Source organism: Mobula hypostoma, chromosome 8 (genome assembly GCF_963921235.1).
Source record: "Mobula hypostoma chromosome 8, sMobHyp1.1, whole genome shotgun sequence".
Taxonomy (NCBI): Eukaryota; Metazoa; Chordata; class Chondrichthyes; order Myliobatiformes; family Myliobatidae; genus Mobula; species Mobula hypostoma.
This window is the reverse complement of record NC_086104.1, coordinates 157,565,776-157,589,620: the sequence shown is the minus strand read 5'-3', so window position 1 is coordinate 157,589,620 and position 23,845 is coordinate 157,565,776. Positions and strand designations below refer to the sequence as shown.

General features: G+C 45.1%; 1 protein-coding gene across 1 annotated transcript in view; it reads right to left on the bottom strand.

Annotated features, from left to right (window-relative positions):
* The window catches only part of LOC134350303 (cGMP-dependent protein kinase 1-like), an 86,888-nt gene that overhangs the window by 43,078 nt on the left and 19,965 nt on the right, over positions 1-23,845 (bottom strand). The window contains exon 2 of the mRNA XM_063055347.1: positions 9,761-9,927. Coding sequence (XP_062911417.1) covers positions 9,761-9,927 — 167 coding nt within the window. The remainder of the gene's footprint in view (positions 1-9,760; positions 9,928-23,845) is intronic.

Below are 23,845 nucleotides of genomic sequence, written 5' to 3'. Positions count from 1 at the left end.
ACTCCGGCCATATTCCACCGAGATACGACACTGGGCGTCATGGGAGGTTGTTCCTGCCTGTGGCCATCGAACTTTGCAGCTCCTCTCGTGGAGGGTCAGACACCCTGAGCCAATAGGCTGGTGCTGGACTTATTTCCATCTGGCATAGTTTGCATTTTGTTGTTTGATTGTTTGTGGTTTTTGTATTGCTATATTTATGCTCTATTCTTGGTTGGTGCGGCTGTAACAAAACCCAATTTCCCTCGGGATCAATAAATTATATCTATCTATCTATTTATCTATTCAGAAACCAGATGGCGATTCAGAAACCAGATGGCGGAGGCGAAGAACCAGTTCTTAAAACATTGAGTGTGGGTCTTCAGGCTCCTGTACCTCCTCCCTGATAGTGCCAATGAGAAGAGGGCATGTCCTGGATGCTGAGGGTCCTTAATGATGGATGTATACAGGTCACGCCAAACATAATTACTTCTATCATCGTCATCATTATGTGAGAGATCATGGTCTTTCCATGATCATGATTGTTCTTGGCACATTTTTCCTACAGAAGTGGTTTGCCATTGTCTTCTTCTGGGCAGTGTCTTTACAAGACGGGTGACCCCAGCCAATATCAATACCCTTCAGAGACTGTCTGCCTGGAGTCAGTGGTCACATAACCAGGACTTGTGATCTGCACCAGCTGCTCATACGACCATCCACCACCTGCTCCCATGGCTTCACGTGACCCTGATCGGAGGCTAAACAGGTGCTACACCTTCCCCAAGGGTGATCTGCAGGCTAGCGGAGGGAAGGAGCACCTTACACCTCCTCTGGTAGAGACATATCTCCACCCTGTCACTGAAAGCAATACATTTGGGCGCTGTAAATGAACAGAACAAAAGATATTTTAGTTGACCTGGAAATTGGGTGCCCTAGTGACAAATGCTCTCGCCTGCCTGTAATGACAGTTTAATCAGATTTGAAATGGGTTGCCTCAAATTTCAACTTAATCCTTCAGACACAGCTGTGACTCGCATTCGTCACCTTGGCACCTAATCCTATTTCTTGCTGTAATTGCTGCTAAATGGCTTGTGTGCACAGATGGAGTGACAGTGATTCTCGCAAACACACTTTGGAAAGGAAACAAGGAAGCAAAGTATAAATGAACACTGAGTCAGGGAGAACATCTCCTGGTGGACATGAAGGAACTGGGTCAGGGAGAACGTCTCCTCATGGACATGAAGGAACTGGGTCAAGGAGAACATCTCCTGGTGGACATGAAGGAACTGAGTTGGGGAGAACATCTCCTCATGGACATAAAGGAACTGGGCCAGGGAGAACATCTCCTGGTGGACATGAAGGAAGGAACTGAGGTGGGGAGAACATCTCCTGGTGGACATGAAGGAAGAAACTGAGTTGGGAGAGAACATCTCCTCATGGACATTAAGGAAGGAACTGAGTCAGGGAGAACATCTCCTTGTGGACGTTAAGGAAGGAACTGAGTCAGGGAGAACATCTCCTTGTGGACATGAAGGAACTGGGTCAGGGAGGACATCTCCTTATGGACATGATAAGTTGGGGAGAACATGAAGAAATTTTTCAGTCAAGGTGATGGGTGATATTTGGTGATGGTGTACTGATATTCTTCATTCTTTATAACTGTAGAATGTTGTTGCTTGATGCAGTGGTGAGAGTAGAAGTGACAGGCTTTAGCTCAAAGGAGACCTCAGCTCGGAAGAGGCGTTGGCTCTCTGTAAAGCATCTGTTAAGGTTTCCTTTTTGTTTTTTTTTCCTCTCTTACTGTACCATTTAAATGTCTGTGGTGTACTTTTTGTGCCGGATGTTGGAAAACTGGGAGAGTCTCCCTGGGAACTACATCTGCATGAAGTGCATCCGGCTGCAGCTCCTTGAAGACCGTGTTAGGGATCTGGAGCAGCAGCTGGATGACCTTCAGCTTGTACGGGAGAGTGAGGAGATAATCGATCAGAGTTACAGGGAAGTAGTCGCCCCGAAGTTGCAGGAGGCGAGTAGCTGGGTGACTGTCAGGAGAAATGGAAATAGGCAGTTAGAGCAGAGCACCCCTGTGGCCACTCCCCTCAAAAACAAGTATACTGCTTTGGATACTTTTGTGGGGATGACCTCCCGGGAGAATGTCACGGTGACCAGGTTACAGGCACTGACTATGGGTCCATGGTGCAGAAGGGAAAGAGAGGGAAGAAGGGAATGATAGTGATAGGGGACTCAATAGAGCGGGGAAGAGACAGGAGATTCTGTGGATGTGAACAGGACACCTGGATAGTATGTTGCTTCCTGGTGCCAGGGTCAGGGACATCTCAGATCGTGTCCACAACATTTTAAAGAGGGAGGGGAGCAGCGAGATGTCTTGGGAAGTATTGGTACCAATGACAGAGGAAGGAAAACCAATAAGGTCCTGGAGAGAGAATTTAGAGAGCTAGGTAGAAAGCTGAGAAGCAGGACCTCCAGGGTAGTAATTTCTGGATTGCTGCCCGTGCCGTGTGCCAGTGAGGGTAGAAACAGGATGATTTGACAGATAACTGCGTGGCTGAGAAGCTGGTACAGGGGGCAGGGCTTCAGTTTCTTGGATCATTGGGATCTCTTCTGAGGGAGGTATGACCTGTACAAAAGTGATGGGTTGCACCTGAACCCGAGGGGGACCAATATTCTTGTGGGCAGGTTTGTTAGAGCTGTTGGGGAGGGTTTAAACTAATTTGATGGGGGGGGGTGGGAACCGGAGTGAAGGGACTCAGGATAGGGCAGATGGTAAAAAAGTAAAGATATCGTGCAGTCAGACTGTCAGGAAGGGCAGGCAGCTGATGGGACTTCATTGCAGCCAGCAGACTGAGTATCAAAACATTAGGGATGCAGAAAGGATAGCAAATACAGTGCTCAAGGTGTATCTAAACATGCGTAGTATAAGAAATAAGGTGGATGATCTTGTAAATGTTAGATTGCCAGGTATGATGGTGTGGCCATCACTGAATGCTGTACTGTATGTATTCAATGAAGTCTTTGGGGTAACTGCAGGTCTCTGTCTTTGCTGTTGCTTTTGCTCCATGCTTGAGTGCTCGGTGACGGGTGCCAATGCTTTTTTCTACCAGTGGGGGGAGGGGGATTGTTGCTCGCTGCTGCTTACGTGTGGGAGGGAGGGGGAGCTGGGGGGGGGAGACTTTGAGGTTCTAACATTTAACCGTCATTCATTCTTTGAGGCACTCCTCTGTTTTCACGGATGGTTGCAAAGAAAAAGCATTTCAGGATGTATATTGTATACATTTCTCTGACATTAAATGTACCTTTGAAACCTTTGAGAATGTGATCTAAGTGACTTTGACCGTGGATTGATTGTTGGTGCCAAGTAGAGTGATTTAAGTACTGTATCTCAGAAACTGCTGATCTCCTGGGATTTTCACACACAACAGTCTCTAGAGTTTACAGAGAATGGTGCGAGAAACAAAAATAAACATCCAGTTCTGTGGGTGAAAATGCCTTGTTAATGAGAGAGGTCAGAGGAGAATGGCCAGACTGGTTCAAGCTGACAGGAACTCAAATAACCACGTGTTACAACAGCGGTGTGCAGAAGAACATCTCTGAACTCATTGAACCTTGAAGTGGATGGGCTACAGAGCAGAAGACCACAGACATACACTCAGTGGCCACTCTATTGAGTACAGGAAGTACCTAATAAAGCAGCTACTGAGCAAATGTCCTTCTATAATAAATCTGCCTTGGATTTTGATCTTTGAGCTTTGAAGATCAACTCAGGGTCCATCACCGCTACTCAATCCTCGACTCTGCACGGACAAGAGTCTCACCATAGAAAGCCACCGTCTGAACCATTGTTGTGTGCAGGTGGCAGCCGACTCCCAGGGCTGTCACTAGCAAATGCTCTGTGTGACAGAGAAGAGACTGCAATCATTACTGGAATAATCAGATGAATGAACTATCATTTCCAGGAAGATTTGCACATGATCTCACACAGAACAGCTCAATTTCACGTCTTTTTAAGGATGGGGCTACAATATTCACTGAGAATTTGTATCCGCAAAGCTCACTGTCTTTTGCTCATTGGTTGTTTGGCCATCTTTGTTGAATGTGGTTGATAATTGATTCTTTTGTGTTCCTTTGTAGTTACTGTGAATGCCCACAAGAAAATGAATCTCAGTGTTGTCTATGGTGACATAAATGTACTTTGATGATAAATTTACTTTGAATCTGGAGGAACAATAAAGGGTGTTGTTGATACCAGCAGCAACACACAAAACGGAGGAGGAACTCAATGGATCAGACAGCACCTGTGGAGTAGAGACCATAAGACCAAAAGATTTGGGAGCAGATTTGGGCCATTTGCTCCATCACGTGTGTTTCACCATTTCATCATGGCTGATCCAATTTTCCTCTCAGCCCCAATCTCCTGCCTTCTCCCCGTATCCCTTCATGCCCTGACCAATCAAGGATCTGCCAACCTTTGACTTGACCTCCACAGCCACCTGATTCATTACAGGCCACAGATTCATCACATGCCAGCTAAAGAAATTCCTGCTCCTCTCCGTTCTAACTGGACACCGCTCTATTATGTGCAATCAATGTTTCTGGTTGGGATCTTTCTTCTGGACTGGCCCTCATCCTGTTGTCTGGTCTCGACCTGAAATGCTGACTGTCCTTTTAAAGATGAAGATTTGCTTTATTTTAAACACAAGAGATTCTGCAGATGCTGGAAATCCAGAGCAACACACACAAAATGCAGGCAGCAGGTCAGGCAGCATCTATGGAGAGGAATAAACTGCTAATGTTTCGGGGCGAGACCCTTCACCAGGACTAGAAAGGAAGGGGGAAGAAACCAGATTAAGAAGATTAGGGTGAGGGGGAAGAGTACAAGCTGGCAGGTGATAGGTGAGAGCCAGTGAGGAGGAAGTTTGTTGGGTGGCAGAGGGGGAGTGAAGTAAGAAGCTGGGAGGTGATAGGCAGAAGGGGTAAAGTGCTGAAGAAGGAGGAATCTGATAGGAGAGAACAGTGGAGCCTAGGAGAAAGGGAAGGAGAAAGAGCTCCAGGGAGAGGTGATGGCCAGATGAGAAGAGAAGTTGTAAAAGTTGGTGTTCATGCTGTTAAATGAGCTTTACTTGTCACATGTATATTGAAACATACAGTGAAATGTCTTGTTAGTGTCACCGACCAATGTTGGCTGTTCATTCCTCTCCGTAGATGCTGCCTGACCTGCTGAGTTCCTCCAGCACTTTGTGTGAGTTGCTCTGGATTTCCAGCATCTGCAGAATCTCCAGTGTTCATTGTTACAATTATTCTGAGTTGTTTGCAAGTTATTAAAATTTAATCTAATGAAAATTGATTTATACAGTTTAAAGATAAGTACCGGTAACTGAACTCCTATACAAAGGTGATGCTTAAGACCATGACACATAGGAGCAGAATTAGGCCAGTGAGGAGCATTTGATGGCTCTGGGTCTGGGCCTGTACTCATTGAAACCCGATGGGTATTGAAAGGCCTACAGTTGATGTGGAGAGGATGTTTCCTATAGTGGGTGAGTCTAGGACTAGATGGCTCAGCCACAGAATAAAAGGAACGTCCCTTTAGAACAGAGACGGGGAGAAGTTTCCTTAACCAGACGTCTGTGAAACAGTGGCATTCACTGCTACAGACAGCTGCGGAGGCCAAGCCACTGGGTTTACTTAAAGCAGAGCTTGATAGGTTCTTGATTAATCATCAGTGTCAAAGATTACGGGGAGGTGGCAGGAGAGTGGTGTCGAGAGGGATATTAAATAAGCCATGATGGAATAGCTGAGAAGACAAAATAATTTAGAAACGTTACTCAGTTTTTCCTGTTGCCCTAAATCTTTATTCTGGTTAATTCCCATTGAAATCAAAGGGGTGCCACTCCAGGTCCCCCCTGCTGCCACCTGCTGTTCTATGTGTGTATGGTAAGTCCTCTCTCCCACCTTCACCGAGTCAGTGTAACACTGCTCTGAATCAGGCTCTTCGGCCCAACTAGTCCATGCTGACCACTAGTTTCTGATACTCTGACTCTGCTGGTCTGCACTTTTATCAGTTCCACAGCTTCACATGTCTCTCTCCCTGGGCAAGGGACCAGCACCTGCAACTGTCAAATAGAATTAGTAAAACAGAGCCATGCACACAAAGTGCTGGAGGAACTCAATGGATTAGGCAGCATCTGTGAGGAAAACAGAACTTTCCAGTGGCCAAACATTCTAATTCCAGTTCCCTTTCCCGTTCTGACACAACGGTCCATGGCCTCCTCTTGTGCCAGGATGAGGCTACCCTCAGGGTGGAGGAACAACACCTCATATTCCATCCAGGTAGCCTCCAACCTGATGGCATGAATATCAATTTTGCCTTCCAGTAAAAAAAAATCTCTCCCCCTTCCCCCTTCTTCTATTTCCCACTCTGACCTCTTCCCTCTTCTCACCTGCTTATCACGTCTCCCTGGTGACCCTCCTCCTTCTCTTTCTCCTATGGTCCACTCTCCTCTCTTGTCAGATTCCTTCTTCTCCAACTCTTGGCTCTTCCAGCCCACTTGGCTTCACCTATCACCTTCTAGCTGTCTTCCTTCCCCTGCCACCACCTTTTTTATTCTGGGATCTTCCCCCTTCCTTTCCAGTCCTGAAACAGTCACAATGTGTGCTGGCAATATCAGAACCCACACGGAGGAAAGACCAACTCCGTGTGGAATGACAAAGAAAGTTTATTTGTATTAATTCCAAAGGAACATTGGTGGTTCAGCTGAGCGATACCCCAAGAAATAACATTCTCAAAACTAGGACCCCGCAATTAGTGCTAATCAGGCATCCACTTAAATAATACAAATGACACAGAATCCCTGAGCCCATCAATATAAACTCAACAAGCTTAAACAGAAAGCACCAGAAGGCCACATTACAGAGAGCAAGTCGATTGAGGAAAAAACACAAGGAACTCCCACCAATTAAAGATTCTCGCTAAACAACAATTAACCAATTCAGATACTCTGAAACCTTTGGCATCCAATGCTCTCTGGCCTTAAGGGCTCATTACAGAAATGTCAACTGTTTATTATTTTCCATAGATGCTGCCTGGCCTGCTGAGTTCCTCCAGCAATTTGTGTGTGCTGCTCTCGATTCCCAGCATCTGCAGAATCTTTTGTGTTTATACAAAAATAGAGGAAGAATTTGTGTTACATTTTGTTGGCTTCCAACTGGCCATTTCATTCATTATGAACACCATTCAAGCCCCAGCTCCCTATCTGACAGCACCGAATATAGTGGTTAGCGTAACACTTTACAGCACGAGCAAGTTCAATTCCCGCCCCGTCTGTAAGGAGTTTGTACATTCTGGGTTCTCTGGCTTCCTCTCACATTCCAAAGACGTACGGATTGATAACAATTAGTAAATTATGGACATGCTATGCTGGCCCTGGGTGCATGGCAACATTGTGGGTGGCCCCCAGCACGTCTCTCGGACTGTGTTGGTCATTGATACAAATGGGCGCATTTCACTGTATGTTTTCACATACATGATGAGTAAAGTTAATCTCTTTAATCTCTTTTATCAGAGAGTGGAGGGAATTGAACATACATATCTCTTTGGTAAAACCCCTCTCCAGGGAATATGTGTAAATCTGGGTCAAAAACACCACATTTACTCTGACCCAGTGCTTTCAAACTACAAACATGATTACGCGATGCTTTTAAGATATTAGAAAAAGTGGCTAGAGCTCTTTGAGGGAAATATTGATTCAATTTCTCTACTATAAAGTCCTAGATGGCTTAAATGCCTTAGAATTGAATAACTTGCCCTTTGTTAGATAGTTCTGTTGAATGTATAATGGTTGCCCCACCACTTTGAGTGGGATATGTAAAAACAGTGTGTGATGAGAGGCCTAGGCGAGGATGGTAAGGACCCAGGTCTGGAGTATCCAAGACGAAAATCGAGACACGATTTTCGGACTGAGATGAGAACAGGGTTCTTGACTGGATACTAGGCGAGAACCTGCCAAGACTAGATGAGAATCCAAATGAGACAGAAATCCTAAACGCAGTCGCAGACGGAACCAAAGTTGAGCTGACGGTTGAACACTGACCTGAGTTCAGGCGCTCTTTAAATACCCAGACCTTGGCACCAAAACGCAGCTGCCAATTCCTGGGCCAGAATGTTTAAAGGGACAGCGCTGGCTCTCCATACTTTGGAGAATCAGAGCGCCTAATCCCTGGAGGCTGGCGCGGTCCGGTGCGTACCCGTAACGGAGTCCCAGTCACGCGGATTGGAAACAGACCCTTCAGCCTGGCTTTTCCATGTTGGCAAGTCGCCCATTGAGACTGTCCTGTTTGGCTCAGTTTGGCCCACATTCCTCGAAACTTTCCCTAGCCACGTACCTGTCTAAGTGTCTTTTAAACATTGTACTGTGTCCGTCTCTACCACTTCCTCTGACAACTCCTTCCCTATACCCACCACCCTCTGTGTGAAGAACTTACCCCTAAGTTCTTTCTAAATCCTTTCCACTTTCACCATAAACCTCTGCCTTCTCGTTTTAGAACTCTCTACCCTGGGGGTAAAAGGCTGTCGCCATTTACCTTATCTGTGCCATCGTGATTTTAGAAACCTATATAAGATCACCCCCTCAGCCTCCTATGCTCTGGGGTACTTGGGGGCAGGCAGCACAGTAGCGTGGTAGTTAACATGACACTTTAAAGTCAAAGTGACCGAGATTCAATTCCTGCAGATGTCTGTGAGGAGTTTGTACGTTCTCCACATGATTGTGTGGGTTTCCTCCAAGTGCTTCAAGCTCCTCCCACAGTCCAAAGACGTACCAGTTATCAGGTTAATTGGTCACTGTGAGTTGTCCTATGATTAGGTTAGTTAAATCGAGGGTTACCGGGCAGCGTGGCTCGAAGGGCCGATTTCGCGCTGTATCTCAATAAATAAAAATAAATTTTTAAAAAGCCCCAGTCTCTCCTAATAACTCAAATCCTCCAGTCATTGTGAAACTTTCCTGCAGCCCTCCTGTTCATGAGAACTCTGGTGAAGCCCCCAGGACTGCGGCCCCGGATTTCTGCATGCCTGATACCATTCACCAGCGCTGTGCTGGAGAGCTGAGCTGCCCTTCAACATGCGAATGCAGATGCAGCAGCATTAAAACACCGGTCACTGTGCTCGCAACCCAGAGGCCTGCTTCGATGTGACACAAACGTCAACAAGCCTCGTGCATTTTTCATAACACGTAGCACCTGGTTAAGCGAGCCATGGCTTTTCTCTTTGGAGAATAGGAGGATGTGAGGTTACTTGACAGAGGTGTACAGGATGATAAGAAGCATAGATAGGGACATTTTTCCCAGGGTGGAAATGGCTAATACGAGGGGGCAAATTTTTAAGGTGACTGGGGGAAAGTATAGGGGGATGTCAGGAGTGAGTGGTGGGTATGTGGAACACACTGCCAGGGTTGGTGGTAGAGGCAGATATATTAGGGACATTTAAGAGACCCTTAGATGGAACATAGATTACAGAAAAGTGGAGGACTATGTGGAGTGAAAGAGTTAGATTGATCTTCGAGTAGGTGAAAGGGTTGGTATGATGGGTTGTATGCTCTGTGTTCTATATTGTGCTGCGCACTAATCTGCATACAGTACTAAGAATTCCATTGCATTGCCTGATTTTATTCCAATACGTACTTCACAATCTGCTGAGCACTGATCAGTTCTGCTGAGCAGCAGCAAATGGATGGGTTTTAGGTAATTGACTTCAGCTTTCAGACTCTGATCATACCTTCCATCACGTAAACCATCGAGCCCACGTCTCCCTCTTTGATGATGCAGCTATCTTTGGTGTACTCCACGGGGTACATGCAATCGACAATCTCCTGGATCTGGGACATCTCCAAGTTCTTCATGAAGTCATTCTCCAGAAAGGCATCCTGAATCAGGTTCCTGGACCTGTTGCACAGAATCAGCGACACATTGGGGATGGACTTGGAATCGGGTCAAGTTCAAGTTTAATTGGAATTCAACCAAACATGAAATCCCATCAATTCAGACAAGTGAAACAGTGTTCCTCTGGGGCCAAGGTACAAAACACAATACCTACAGTCACACACAGCACAAGGCACGTATAGCACGTATATGATATCAGTAAAATACAGTCACACAAAAAGTATAAGCCCAAGACCCTGAATTCATGAATGCTGCAGAAGTCTGCAGTCCAACAATATTCATTCTTTTTATCCGTTTACACACAGGCACCCGACTGCTTCAGGACTCGACCCTCAGCCCACAGCTCTCACAGTAAGTGCCAGAAGTGTTCCTCGGCAATGGCTTGCCCACGTCCTGACCTTGTGTGTGATATTGTTGACATTAACTTAATTCTAAATTCACTACTTTGTGGTCAAAGTTATTGACTTTCAAATGTACAGGTAAGTAGGTTTACTGGTCAGGTGGGTATACCCCGCTGCTGCCCTTGACCATGTAGGTTTCCTCTGGGCGCTTCGGTTTCCTCCCACAGGCCAAAGACCTGCCAGATCGTAGGTTAAGTGGTCACTGTAAATTGTCCCGTGATGAGGCTGGAGTTAAATTGAGGTTGCTGGGGGGTGTGGCTCAAAGAGCGGGTAGGGCATACTCCGGGCTGTATCTCAATAAATAAAAATTATTAATAAATAAATAATAGTGCAGCGCCAGCTCATTCTGCTGGAAGGATCTGTTACTGTGCCGTATCTTAAAATAAGGAATTGATTTGAGTTCAAGGTGATCAAAGCGGTCAGAATGTTGCTAAACTCCGGTGAATAGAGCTGTTTCCCTGATTGATCAGGGAATGTTGCTGCTCTTGAACCTGGTGGTGTGGGACTTCGGGTTTCTGTACCTCCTGCCCGATGGCAGCTGCAAAAGGATGGCATGGCCCAGGTGGTGGCGACTGGAGATCTTTGATGATGGACGTTCCCTTCTTCAGGCAGCACCAACTGTAGATGTGACCGACGGGAGGGAGGGATGTGTCTGTGATGTTTTGGGCAGAGACCACCATTCTCTGCAGCTTCTTACATTCTGATTGGGGTGATCACCAGATGGATTGGCCAAAAGTTCTTGACCCAGGAAGTTCCTGATGTCATTGTCCTCCCAGGAAGAGTTCAGAGTAGTTGAGGGTCCTGGAAGAGTACGAGGAAGTGAACGAGTGGGTTAGTAAGGTTGGTGGTGTTGTGGATAGTGTAGAAGGTTGTTGTAGGTTACGATGGAACATTACCAGGATGCAGAGCTGGGCTGAGAAGTGGAAAATGTAGTTCAACCCAGAAAAGTGTGAAGTGATTCACTTTGGAAGGGCAAACTTGAAGGTGGAATACAGAGTTAATGGCAGGGTTCTTAACAGTGTGGAGGAACTGAGAAATCTAGAGGTCCACGTCCATAGATCCCACCAAGTTGCTGCTCAAGTTGATTGGGTTAGAAGGCATACAGTTGTGTTGGCATTCATTAGTTGGGGGATTGAGCTTAAAAGCCACAAGGTAATGTTGTAGCTCTATAGAACCCTGGTTGGACCACATTTGGAACATCGTGTTCCGTTCTGGTCGCCTCATTCTAGGAAGAATCTGGAAGCTTTAGAAAGAGTGCAGAGGAGAGAGTACCAGGATGCAGCATGGATTAAAGAGCATACTTTATGAGGATAGGTTGAGTGAGCTGGGCTTTTCTCTTTGGAGAGATGGGGGGTGAGATGTGACGTGACAGAGATGTGTAAGATGAATGGAGGCATAGATCGAGTGGGCACCCAGAGACTTTCCTGGGGCAGAAATGGTTAAAGGAAGCAGCATAATTTTAAGGTGTTTGGAGGAAAGAATAGAGGGGATGTCAGAGGTAGCTTTTTTACACAGAGTAGTCGGTGTGTGGAACGTGCTGCTGGGGTTATAGTAGAGGCAGATACATTAGAAACATTTAAGAACACATGGATGATAGAAAAATGGAGGGCTATGTGGGAGGGAAGGGATAGATTCATCTTGGAGTAGATTGAAAGGTCCCAGCAACACTGTGGGCTGAAGGACCTGTACCTCACTCATTGCTACCATCAGTGAGGAGGTACAGAAGCCCGAGGACACACATTGAATGATTCCGGAACAGTATCTTTCCCTCTGCCATCAGATTTCTGGATGGACATTGAACCCATGAACACTATCTCACTATGTTTTTTGCATTACTTATTTAATTTAACTTTTTAAGATATGTATTATATATATTAAAACGTTAAATTAAATAAGTTAAATTATATATATATATTTGGAGACATGATAGAGGTATACAAGATAATAAGAGGAATAGATAGAGTGGATAGCCAGCGCCTCTTCCCCAGGGCACCACTGCTCAATACAAGAGGACATGGCTTTAAGGTAAGGGGTGGAAAGTTCAAGGGGGATATTAGAGGAAGGTTTTTTACTCAGAGAGTGTTTGGTGCATGGAATGCACTGCCTGGGTCAGTGGTGGAGGCAGGTACACTCGTGAAGTTTAAGAGACTGCTAGACAGGTATATGGAGGAATTTAAGGTGGGGGGTTATATGGGAGGCAGGGTTTAAGGGTCGGCACAACATTGTGGGCCGAAGGGCCTGTACTGTGCTGTACTAAACTATGTTCTATGTTCTCTGTATATATATTTCCTAATGTACTTCACAGTTTTTATTGTTATGTGTTGCAATGAGCTAGTGCCGCAAAACAACAAATTTCACATTTGCCAGTGATATTAAACCTGATTCTGACTCTGTGATGTTCTGTGCAGTGAAGCAGTTCAGTACCAGAGAGAAAGTATTTAAACTCAACACAATATGGGACTTGCTGAAGATCAGACGCAGCAGAATGAAGGGATCAAAGGGAGGACTTGGCAGGTGGTGGTTAGACCGAAGGTATCATGTTGATCCTTTGAGGGAAGAAAGATTTTATTGCTTCATTTTCAAACGCTTGCAAGCATACAGAATATGGTGATTCAAATTCATCTCTCATAAAAGACCCCCAAGGCAAAGTAAGACAGTGTTTGCATTCAAAGGAAGCTGTGTGCAATATGGAATCTGCAATTCACAGTAAACCTAAAATACACTGATTAGGTGCACCTGTACACCTGCTCATTTACGCAAATATCTAATCAGCCAATCATGCGGCAGCAACTCAAAGCATAAACGCCATGCAGACATGGTCAAGAATGCGGGAGAAATGTGATTTAAATGACCTTGACCATGGAATGATTGTTGGGGCAAGACAGTGTGGCTTGAGTATCACAGAAACTACTGATCTTCTTGGATTTTCATGCAGAATAGTCTTTAAAGTTTACAGAGAATGGTATGAAAAAAACATCCAGCAACTGGTTGTTTTGTGGCTGAAAACACTGTGTTATTGTGAGAGGTCAGAGGAGAATGGCCAGGCTGGTTCAAGCTGACAGGAAGGTGACAGTAACTCAAATAACCACACGTTACCACAGTGGTGCGCAGAAGAGCATCTCTGAATGGACGACATGTCAATTCTTGAGGTGGATGGACTACAGCAGCAGACCATGAACATTCACTCTGTGGTCACTTTTTTAGATACAGGAGGCACCTCATAAAGTTGCCACTGACTGTATGTTCATTGCTGGTGTGAAATTAGTAAAATTGTTAGACTGAATTCCTCTGAGCTCCGTTAGGTTGAACAGAAGTAGAAGGCTTTCCAGTCCTCTGTCAGTTTTGTCTCGCCTGGACGGTCTGGTGGGGAATCTGTGCCGTGTGCTTACAGACTGCAGCTCACAACACAAGCTGAGGTACCCCTGCCTCACTGCATGTGCAAACTATGAAAGGTACTTGACTTACAGAGCACGGACTATAGATTGGACCAAACATCAAAATTCACGCCTCCACAGCGGACTCTCACCTTAACCAATAAACACAAGTATGCACTCACAAAACTGTACACCGCTGCTTAGAGAACCTCCCCCACCTTCTTACTGTGGCATCTGCCCCCTTCCTTTCCGGTCCCAATGAAGGGCCTTGGCCTGAAAGATCAGCTGTATATCCACCTTCATAGATGCTGCCTGACCTGCCGAGTTCCTCCAGCATTTTGTGTCTGTTACTCTGTATTTCCAGCATCTGCCAGAACCTCACCTCTTCTTTTGTAGACTGCCAGCCTGCTTGAATGGACAATACACAGACCGCTCTACATGGAGAGAACTATAAGTGGCAGCATAGTGATAGCCCTTTGAAACCAAAAAATATATATATATTGTATGCTGGAAGTGTAAAAAATAAACAGCAAATTCTCAAAATACATAACAGATCAGGCAGCATCTGTGGAGAGAGAGAGAGAGAGAGAGACAGAGCTAAATGTGATGAAGAATATACAGGTATAATATTTATTTATTTATTGACATAAAGCACGGAGAAGGCCTGTGAGCCACGCTGCCCAGTAATCCCCCGATTTAATCCTAGCCAGGTCACGGGACAATTTACAATGACCAATTAAACTACCAGCCACTACATCTTTGGACTGTGGGAAGAAACTGGAGCATCCGGAAGAAAGCCACACGGTCACAGGGAGAATGTAAAAACTCCATACGGGAAGTGGAGAGTGTTTAGAGAGTGATTTATGTAAGTATTAGACTAGCGACAATTCAAACAAGCCAATGATGTTCTCAATCATAGATCGAGAAATTTGAAGGTAAATAGGCAAAAAACTAATATTTATCATATACTGTAGCTTATATTATTATATTAGCTAATATTATCTGAATGCCGGTGGCAGGAAAGGTCATTATCTACAGTCTACCATCACTGCAAGACTTCTGTGCGTCCAGGACAAAAAAGTGGGAGGGAAAATCATTGCAGGCACTAACTACCCATCCTGCAAACTGCCTTTTCCAAAAGCTTCCTTCTGCAAAGTTCTACAGGGCAGCGATCCCCAACCACCGGGCCGCAAAGCATGTGCTACCGGGCCGTGAGGAAACGGTATGAGTCAGCTGCACCTTTCCTCATTCCCTGTCACACACTGTTGAACTTGAACATAGGGTTGCCAATTGTCCTGTATTTGCCGGGACATCCCGTATATTGGGCTAAATTGTTTTGTCCCGTATTTCCCCCGCTAAGGTAGAGCGTTCATATGAAGCCTTTCGTGCCGAAGTGGCGTAAAGCGCAGAAGCAATTGCCATTAGATTTTATGGGGAAAATTTTTGAGCGTTCCCAGACCCAAAAAAAACCTAACAAATCATACCAAATAACACATAAAACCGAAAATAAATAACACTAACATATAGTAAAAGCAGGAATGATATGATAAATACACAGCCTATATAAACTAGAAATAATGTATGTACTGTGTAGTCAGGAAGATGAAGACAAAACCAATTTGTGGGGAAATAATCAGCACGTACGCGCATGCGTACACAGGTGCCCGCGCAAGGCTTCATGGTCATGGTAGTCTTTCTCGGGGTAAAGTGTCCCGGGATTTGACTGCTACTTTTGTCCCTGGTTTGGGAGTGAGAAAGTTGGCAACCCTAACTCTAAAAGACATGTTGAGGTGAGTTTAACCCTACTTGAACACCCCTCCCCACCCCTGGTCGGCCGGTCTGCAAGAATATTGTCAATATTAAACCGGTCCGCGGTACGAAAAAGGTTGGGGACCCCTGCTATAGGGCTATTAAAACTTATTCTTCCCCCAGGCAGTTACATCTAATCGACCATTCTAATTGCCCTCCACCGCCCCCTCTATCTATTACTTCAGTCGCTGCACTGTAAACACTTCAAACCATTTTTTGTAAATGAATGCTGGTATTTATGCTTTTTGCATATTTTATTCCATATCTGTACTTCTAATTTTATTTTTATATAATTCTTTGTTCTTTATAATTGCTGAATGTTGTTGTTTTTTGTTGCATGTCTCCCGCTGACTAACACACCATAGCAGATTTCTAATACATGTATAAGTATATAGTGAATAAAGTTGATCCTTGCCCCTTGAAGAAATTCTTGGTAAATCCTTTAAGAAATAAATGCATCATGAGAAGAGCGTCCAGCAAAAGCTAACACAAGGTGATGATATTGAATTAATGTAAGTCTAATAGAAACAATAAGATTAACGAAGGTATGTGTGAATCTTCTGCAAGCACAGACAGAAAGGAAGTGAACAGAAAAGGAGATGGCAGAGATATTAACCGAACAGAGATACAAAAGACTTCAAATGCTGGAGAAACCTTTAAGTAAATAGTGGGGGACTCTAGGTTCCTTAAAGTTGTCATAGCTGGAGGTGGTAGTGGGGATAAGCTCCCACTGCCTATTAAATGCTCCCAGTGGCATCCATCCCAAATAGCTTCTGACAACCAAGTCCAGCTCCTGGCCTTGACATGTGGTACTAAGCCCGGCAGAATGGTTTCTACTGACAGGAGAAGGGACAAAGGCAGGTGACAGGCACCTTAAAACCACTCGCTTCAGGCCAATGGGGCTCATCAGCTGTGGTTGGCAGCTCATCCGGGAGAAGGAAGACTCTGATCTCAAACCTCTGCTGCCTTGTGGCTGTACCCACCCATGGAGAAGGCTTCAGGAGTAAACCACAAGGGAAAAATACAGAGCTGGAGGCCCTAAGGTAGTTCTACGTTGAGTTCAATGCTGAGCATCATCTGCAACACTGCTCATGCCAAACTGCATCGGTCTCTGCAATGATGTAACATCCATGGTCGATCCTGGCCGACAGAGGCCTCAGACTCAGGCTAGGACCAGAGGTCACAGCCTTGGAATACAAGGATGTCCCTTTAGAACAGAGATGAGGAGGAATTTCTTTAACTGAAGGTGGTGAATCTGTCACAGATGTCAGTGGAGGTGAAGTCAGTGGGTTATTTAAAGTGAACGTTGATAGATTCTTGATTAGTAAGGGCTTCAAAGGTTACGGGAAGAAGGCAGGAGAATGGGGTTACCAGGGAAAATAAATCAGCCATGATGGAATGGTGGAGCAGACTCGATGGGCTGAATGGCCTAATTCTGCTCCCATGTCTTATGGTCTTAAACATCTCAGTGCTTCCATACAGGAGAAAGATTTTACAGGAATCCTGCATTAGGGCGACTGGAAACAATTGCAAAAAGTAAAAAGTGCAGCATCTCTATGAACAAGGTATGAACAGGTGAAAGAGGAACGAAAAGTGTTAGAAATACATTAGAAATCACGCACCAGCCATAGAACGGAAACCATAAGTAGTGTTTCAAGTCAATGACCTTTCATCAATTCTTAGGAAGTGTTTCCATCTTCAAGATGTTGCCTGAGCTGATGAGAATTTTCAGCTCTTTCTGTTTTAAGTTTATCTGCCTAAATCTGCTTTATCTGTTACATATGCATTGAAACAAATCCTACAAAATCCTATAGAAAGTAGTGGATGCATCCCAGTCCATCACAGGTAAAGCCCTCCCCAGCACTGAGCACATCTACTCAAAACACTGTCGTAGGAAAGCAGCATCCATCATCAGAGATCCTCACCACCCAGGACATGCTCCCTTCTTACTGCTACATCAAGAAGAAGGTACAGGAGTCTCAGGACCCACACCACTAGGTTTGGGAACAGTTATTACCCTACAACCATCATGTCCCACACCATCAGGTTCAGGAACAGTTATTACCCCTCAACCATCAGGTCCCACACCACCAGGTTCAGGAACAGTTATTACCCCTCAACCATCAGGTCCCACACCACCAGGTTCAGGAACAGTTATTACCCTACAACCATCAGGTCCCACACCACCAGGTTCAGGAACAGTTATAACCCCTCAACCATCAGGTCCCACACCACCAGCTTCAGGAACAGTTATTACCCTACAACGATCAGGCTCTTGAACCAAAGGGGATAACTTCACTCAATTTCACTTGTCCCATTGTTAAAATGTTCCTACAAGCTACAGACTCATTTTCAAGGACTATTCATCTCATGTTCTCAATATTTATTGCTTATTTATTTATATTGTTGTTTCTTCTTTTTGCATTTACACAGTCTATTGTCTTCTGCAGTCTGATTGAATGCCCTGGTTGGGTAGTCTTTCATTAATTCTGTTATAGCTACTATTCTATAGATTTATTGAATGTGTCCCAAGAAAATGAATGTCAGGGTTGTATATAGTGACATATATGTACTTTGACAATAAAGTTTACTTTGAACTTTGAAATGTACAGTGAAACGTGCTGTTTGCGTCAATGATTAATACAGTCCGGGGATGTGCTGGGGGCAGCATCATGTGCCAATATGCCCATGACTCACTAACCCTAACCCACATGTCTTTGGAATGTGGGTGGGAACTGGCAGAAACCCACGTGGTCATGGGGGAAAGAGACAAACTCCTTACTGACAGTGGCTGAAATTGAACACCGATAGCGCTGTAAAGTGTTTCGCTGGCCAGGGTGCCACTGTACCGTGCCGTACTCTTCGGTTGAAACCTGTTTTAGAGTCGTTGAGTCATACAGTGTGGAATCAGGCTCTTCCACCAACATTGTCCATGCTGACCACAGAGCTTAAAAAGCCAGTCCCATGACTTTACTCACAAGCTCTGCATATTTGTGCAATAATCTTGTTAAAGCTGACAGTTATTGATTTATTTAGAAATACAGTGTGGAATAAGTTCTTCCAGTCCTTCGAGCCGCATCGCCCAGCAACCCCTGACAACCCCAATTTAACCCTAACTTAATCACAGATGACCAGTTAACCTACCCGGTATGTCTTTGGACTGTGGGAGGGAACTGGAGGACCTGGAGAAAACCATGCGTCCACAGGGAGGTCGTACAGAGACTCTGTGCAGAGGATGCCAGGATTGTACCCTGAACTCCGACGCCCCGAGCTGCAATAGTATCGAACTAACCGTAATAGTCCTGTGGTGCCCACCCAGTTAACCACCCTGCATCATTGCCTTACTCTCTCTTGTTAACTTTCTAAATGCCCTCTCTGCAATCGGTTTTAATATCTAAATAATTAGGCCTTTTACACTTTAGTAAAAACATTCTCCCCTTAAATGAAAAGAACGTACCAGTGTTTAACAGAATATAATCTGGGGCATTCAGTCTTTTCTGGGATGGATGGGAGGGCTCTCCAGTAAGTAGACAAAACTGCCCAATGCATTGCCGGCACCAACCTACCCACCGCCAAGAACTTACATACAGAAAAGTATCAGAAACAGCCCAGCAATACCATGAAGGATCTCATCCACCCTGCTCTTGGACTGTTTGTCCCACTCCCATCAGGGAAGAGGCTACGTAGCATCCACACCAAACACCACTGACTCAAGAACAATTACTTTCCCCAAGCAGTAAGGCTGATCACCCACTAACCCACCCCACCACACCCCCAACCACCACTACTTTATCATTTCCTGTCAGGCACCTTATGTACAGACACTCCAGTGCCTAGTGTCACTTTATGGACGTACAATCAATGTTTATAAGCTATTCTTATGTATTTACACTTATTGTGTATTTTTTTATTATTATGTCCTTTATTTTATTGAGTTTTTTGTGCTGCCTTTGATCTGGAGTAACAGGCTACGAAGCTCCTGGTTCATCCACGGCTTTTGGTTTGGGAACGTACAGTAAGTTTTGGTGGGCACACACTCATCCACACACAGGTTTGAATGAAGTCAGTGACATCTGCAGCATACTCATCCAGGCTCGAAGATAAACTCCCTGAATACAATCCAGTCCACCGGTTCAAAGCAGTCCTGTAAGCGCTCCTGTGCCTCCTGGTCCATATATTCTTGGTCCTCACCACTGGTGCTGCAGTCTTTAGTCTCTCCTATACTAAGGGAGTAGAAGTACAGCCAGGTGATCAGACCTTCTAATGTGTGGGAGTGGGATAGCACGGTAGCACTCTTGAACTCTGATCCACTTTAACTCACTCAATGCACTTCATAAATGTGACAACCTTCACGAAGTAGCCTGTGTTCAATTCTTTGGAACTGCATCGGCAGCTCAACAGTAGAAACTGTGAGCAGTTTCAAACTTCCGGGAGTGTGCATCTCGCACAGTCTCCAGTGGTCCCAGAACATATTCTCCACTGTCAAGGGAGCTCACCAGCGCCTCTACATTCTGATGAGGCTGAAGAGAGCTGGACTATGCATATCAATACTCACATCGACAGATGTGCACGAGAGTGGTGTCACTGTGTGGTATGGAGACTAAACTGTGGCAGACAGGAAGGTTCTACAGTGGGTAGTTGAAACAGCCAAATGCATCACCAGCACTAGTCTATAGGCTAAAAACAACATATATACAGAATATTGTCTGAAAAATGCCAGTAACATTATGAATATATAGACAATAGACAATCGGTGCAGGAGTAGGCCATTCGGCCCTTCGAGCCAGCGCCGCCACTCACTGTGATCATGGCTGATCATCCACAATCAGTATCCAGTTCCTGCCTTCTGCCTATAACCTTTGATTCCGCTATCTTTAAGAGCTCTATCCATCTCTTTCTTGAAAGCATCCAGAGACTTGGCCTCCACAGCCTTCTGGGGCAGAGCATTCCATATATCCACCACTCTCTGAGTGAAAAAATTTTTCCTCAACTCTGTTCTAAATGGCTTACCCCTTATTCTTAAACTGTGGCCTCCAGTTCTGGACTCACCCATCAGCGGGAACATGCTTCCTGCCTCCAGCGTGTCCAATCCCTTAATAATCTTATATGTTTCAGTAAGATCCCCTCTCAGCCTTCTAAATTCCAGAGTATCCAAGCCCAGTCGCTCCAATCTTTTGACATATGACAGTCACACCATCCCGGGAATTAACCTTGTGAACCTACGCTGCACTCCCTCAATAGCAAGAATGTCCTTCCTCAAATTTGGAGACCAAAACTGCACACAGTACTCCAGGTGTGGTCTCACCAGGGCCCTGTACAACTGCAGAAGGACTTCACTCTCCCTGATCATGAACTGTTTATCCCACTTCCATCGGGGAAGAGGTTACATAGCATCCACACCAGAACCACCAGACCCAAAAACAGTTCATTTCCCCAAGCAGTGAAGCTGGCGAACTCCTCTACCCGCTAACCCACCTCTCCACACCCCCACTGCATCCACATCACCTAGCCTCACTTTAGGTACATACAATCAGTTATAACAGTTACTTGTACACTGTGTTTTATAGGATCACTTTTTTATTATATTGATTGTGCTTTTTTTATTGCTTCTTTATGCTAATTGTGTTTTTATGCTGCAGGAGTTCCAGAGTAACAATCATTTTGTTCTCCTTTACACTGGAGTACTGAAGAATGACAAAAAAAACCAACCTTGAATCTTGAATTACTTTCTTTCTGGAAAATTATATTCTCCTAAATACTGTCGGCATGGTCCCACTACATAATCCAAACCTCAGTCTCAACATTCCCATTCAAAGCATTTCCCTATGAAGGTCGACTCTATTAAGCCTCATGAATTCTTTATTTTAGTCAAGTGATCCTTACTTTCCAGCTTTCCTGGAACATAAAAGTTGCATCTTTACCAAGCACTGGGTCGGCCGCACTTGGAGTATAGCGTGCATCCATGGCTGCCACAGTAAAGGGAGGATATGACTGCGCTGGAGAGAGTGCAGATGAGATTCACCAGGATGTTGCTTGGAATGAAGGACTTTAAATTTGGGGAGAGTTTCGAGAGGCTGGGCTTGTTTTCCCTGGAGCAAAGGAGGTTGAGCAATAACCAGATGGAGATATATAAGATTCACTTGCAATGGCAACTAAAAATAAGGTAGGGATAAGCAGATTAGCCATTGCTGGAGTGGCCATTGTGTGAGTGGACCAGTGTTAGAGTGGGGAGGCTTTGGCTCAACAGATTTGGGTGAGGTAAATATCTGGTAAGCTTCTTCTTCTTCATTCTTCATTCTTCATCTGTTAATACACAGTTAGATCATTGAGGATGGCTCCAGGGCCTGTGTTGTGTTCTTCGTGTGGGATGTGGGAATTCTGGGAGTCCTCCAGTCTTCTGGATAACCACACCTGCACCAGGTGCACTGAGCTGCAGCTCCTCAGAGAACGTGTTAAGGAATTGAAGCTGCAGCTTGACAACCTTCAGCTCATACATGAGGATGAGGAAGTGATGGATAGGAGCTACAGGGAGGTAGTCACCCCTAAGTTGTAGGAGGCAAGTACCTTGGTGACTGTCAGGAAGGGGAGAGGAAATCGGCAGCATGTGCAAAGTACCCCTGAGGCTGTTCTCCTCAATAATAAGTGTACCACTTTGCATACTGCTGGAGGGAGAATGACCCACTGGGGGAGCCACAGTGATTGCCTTCCTGGCACTGAGTGTAGTGCCGTGGCTCAGAAGGGAAGCAGGGAGAAGTTGGACTGTGGTAGTGAGTGGGGGTTCCATAGCTATGAGGTTCTGTGGATGTGATAGAGACAGCCAGATGGCATGTTGCCTCCCAGGTGCCAAGTCCATGGCATTCTAAAGGGGGATGGTGAGCAGCCAGAAGCCTTGGTCCATATTGGCACCGATGATGCAGGTAGGAAAAGGGAGGAGGTCCTAAGAGAGAAGATAGGGAGTTAGGTAGAAAGCTGAAAACATAACCTTCAGAGTAGCAATCTCTGCATTGCTGCCTGTGCCATGTGCCAGTGAGGATAGGAATAGGATGATTTAGTAGATGAATGTGTCGCTGATGAACTAGTGCAGGAGGAAGGGTCTCAGCTTTCTAGATCACTGGGATCTCTTATGAGGAAGGTATGACCTGTGAAAAAGGGACGGGTTACACCTGAACCCAAGGAGGACCAATATCCTTGTGGGCAGGTTTGCTAGAACTGGTGGGGAGGGTTTAAACTAATTTGGCAGGTGGATGGGAACCAGAGTGGTAGGGCTGATGGTAGGGATGCTGGTATACAACTTGATTCAGAGTGTAGTGAGACCGCCAGGAAGGACAGGCAGATGAAAGGTCAAGCTTGCAGTCAGTGGAATGAGTTGCAGAGTGACAGGGGGATTTAATTGAAAAGGGTGATGAATACAGGACTGACGTGTTATATTTGAATGCACACAGAATACAGAATAAGGTAGATGATCTTGCAGTGCAGTTAGAGATTGGCAGGTATGACGTTGTAGGCATCAATGAGTCATGGCTGAAAGATGATTGTGGTTGGGAGCTTAACATCCAAGGAAACACATTGTATCAAAAGGACAGGCAGGTAGGGAGAGGGGGTGGGGTGGCTCTGTTTGTAAAAAATGAATCAAATCCTCAGAAAGAGGTGACACAGGATCGGAAGATGTAGAATCCTTGTGGGTAGAGTTAAGAAACTGCAATGGAAAAAAGACTCTGATAGTAATTATATACAGATTTCTGAACAGTAGCCAGGATGTGGGTTACAAATTACAACGGGAGATGGTAAAGGCATGTCAAAAGGGCAATGTTACGATAGTCATGAGGGAATTCAATATATAGGTAGATTGGGAAAATCAAGTTGGTGCTGGATCCCAAGAGAGATCATTTGTAGAATGCCAGTGAGATGGTTTTTCAGGGCAGTCTGTGGTCGAGCCACTAGGGGATTAGCCATTCTGGATTAGGTGTTGTGTAATGAAATGGATTTGATTAGGGAGTTTAAGATGAAGGAATCTTTAGGAGGCAGTGATCATAATATGATAGAATTCACCCTGGAATTTGAGAGGGAGAAGCTAAAGTCCAAAGTATCTTTATTACAGTGGAGTAAAGGAAATTACAGAGGCACGAGACAACAGTGGTTTAGCAAAGCAGCAACAGCTGCATTTGCTGGGAACAATTTGGAGGGTGTAGGATAGACACATCCTAAAGAAGGAGAGGGATTCTAAAGGCAGGATGACACAACTGTGGCTGACAAGTTAAGTCAAAACTAACATTAAAGCAAAGGAGAAGGCATATAATGGAGCAAAAATTAGTGGGAAGTTAGGGATTGACAGGCTTT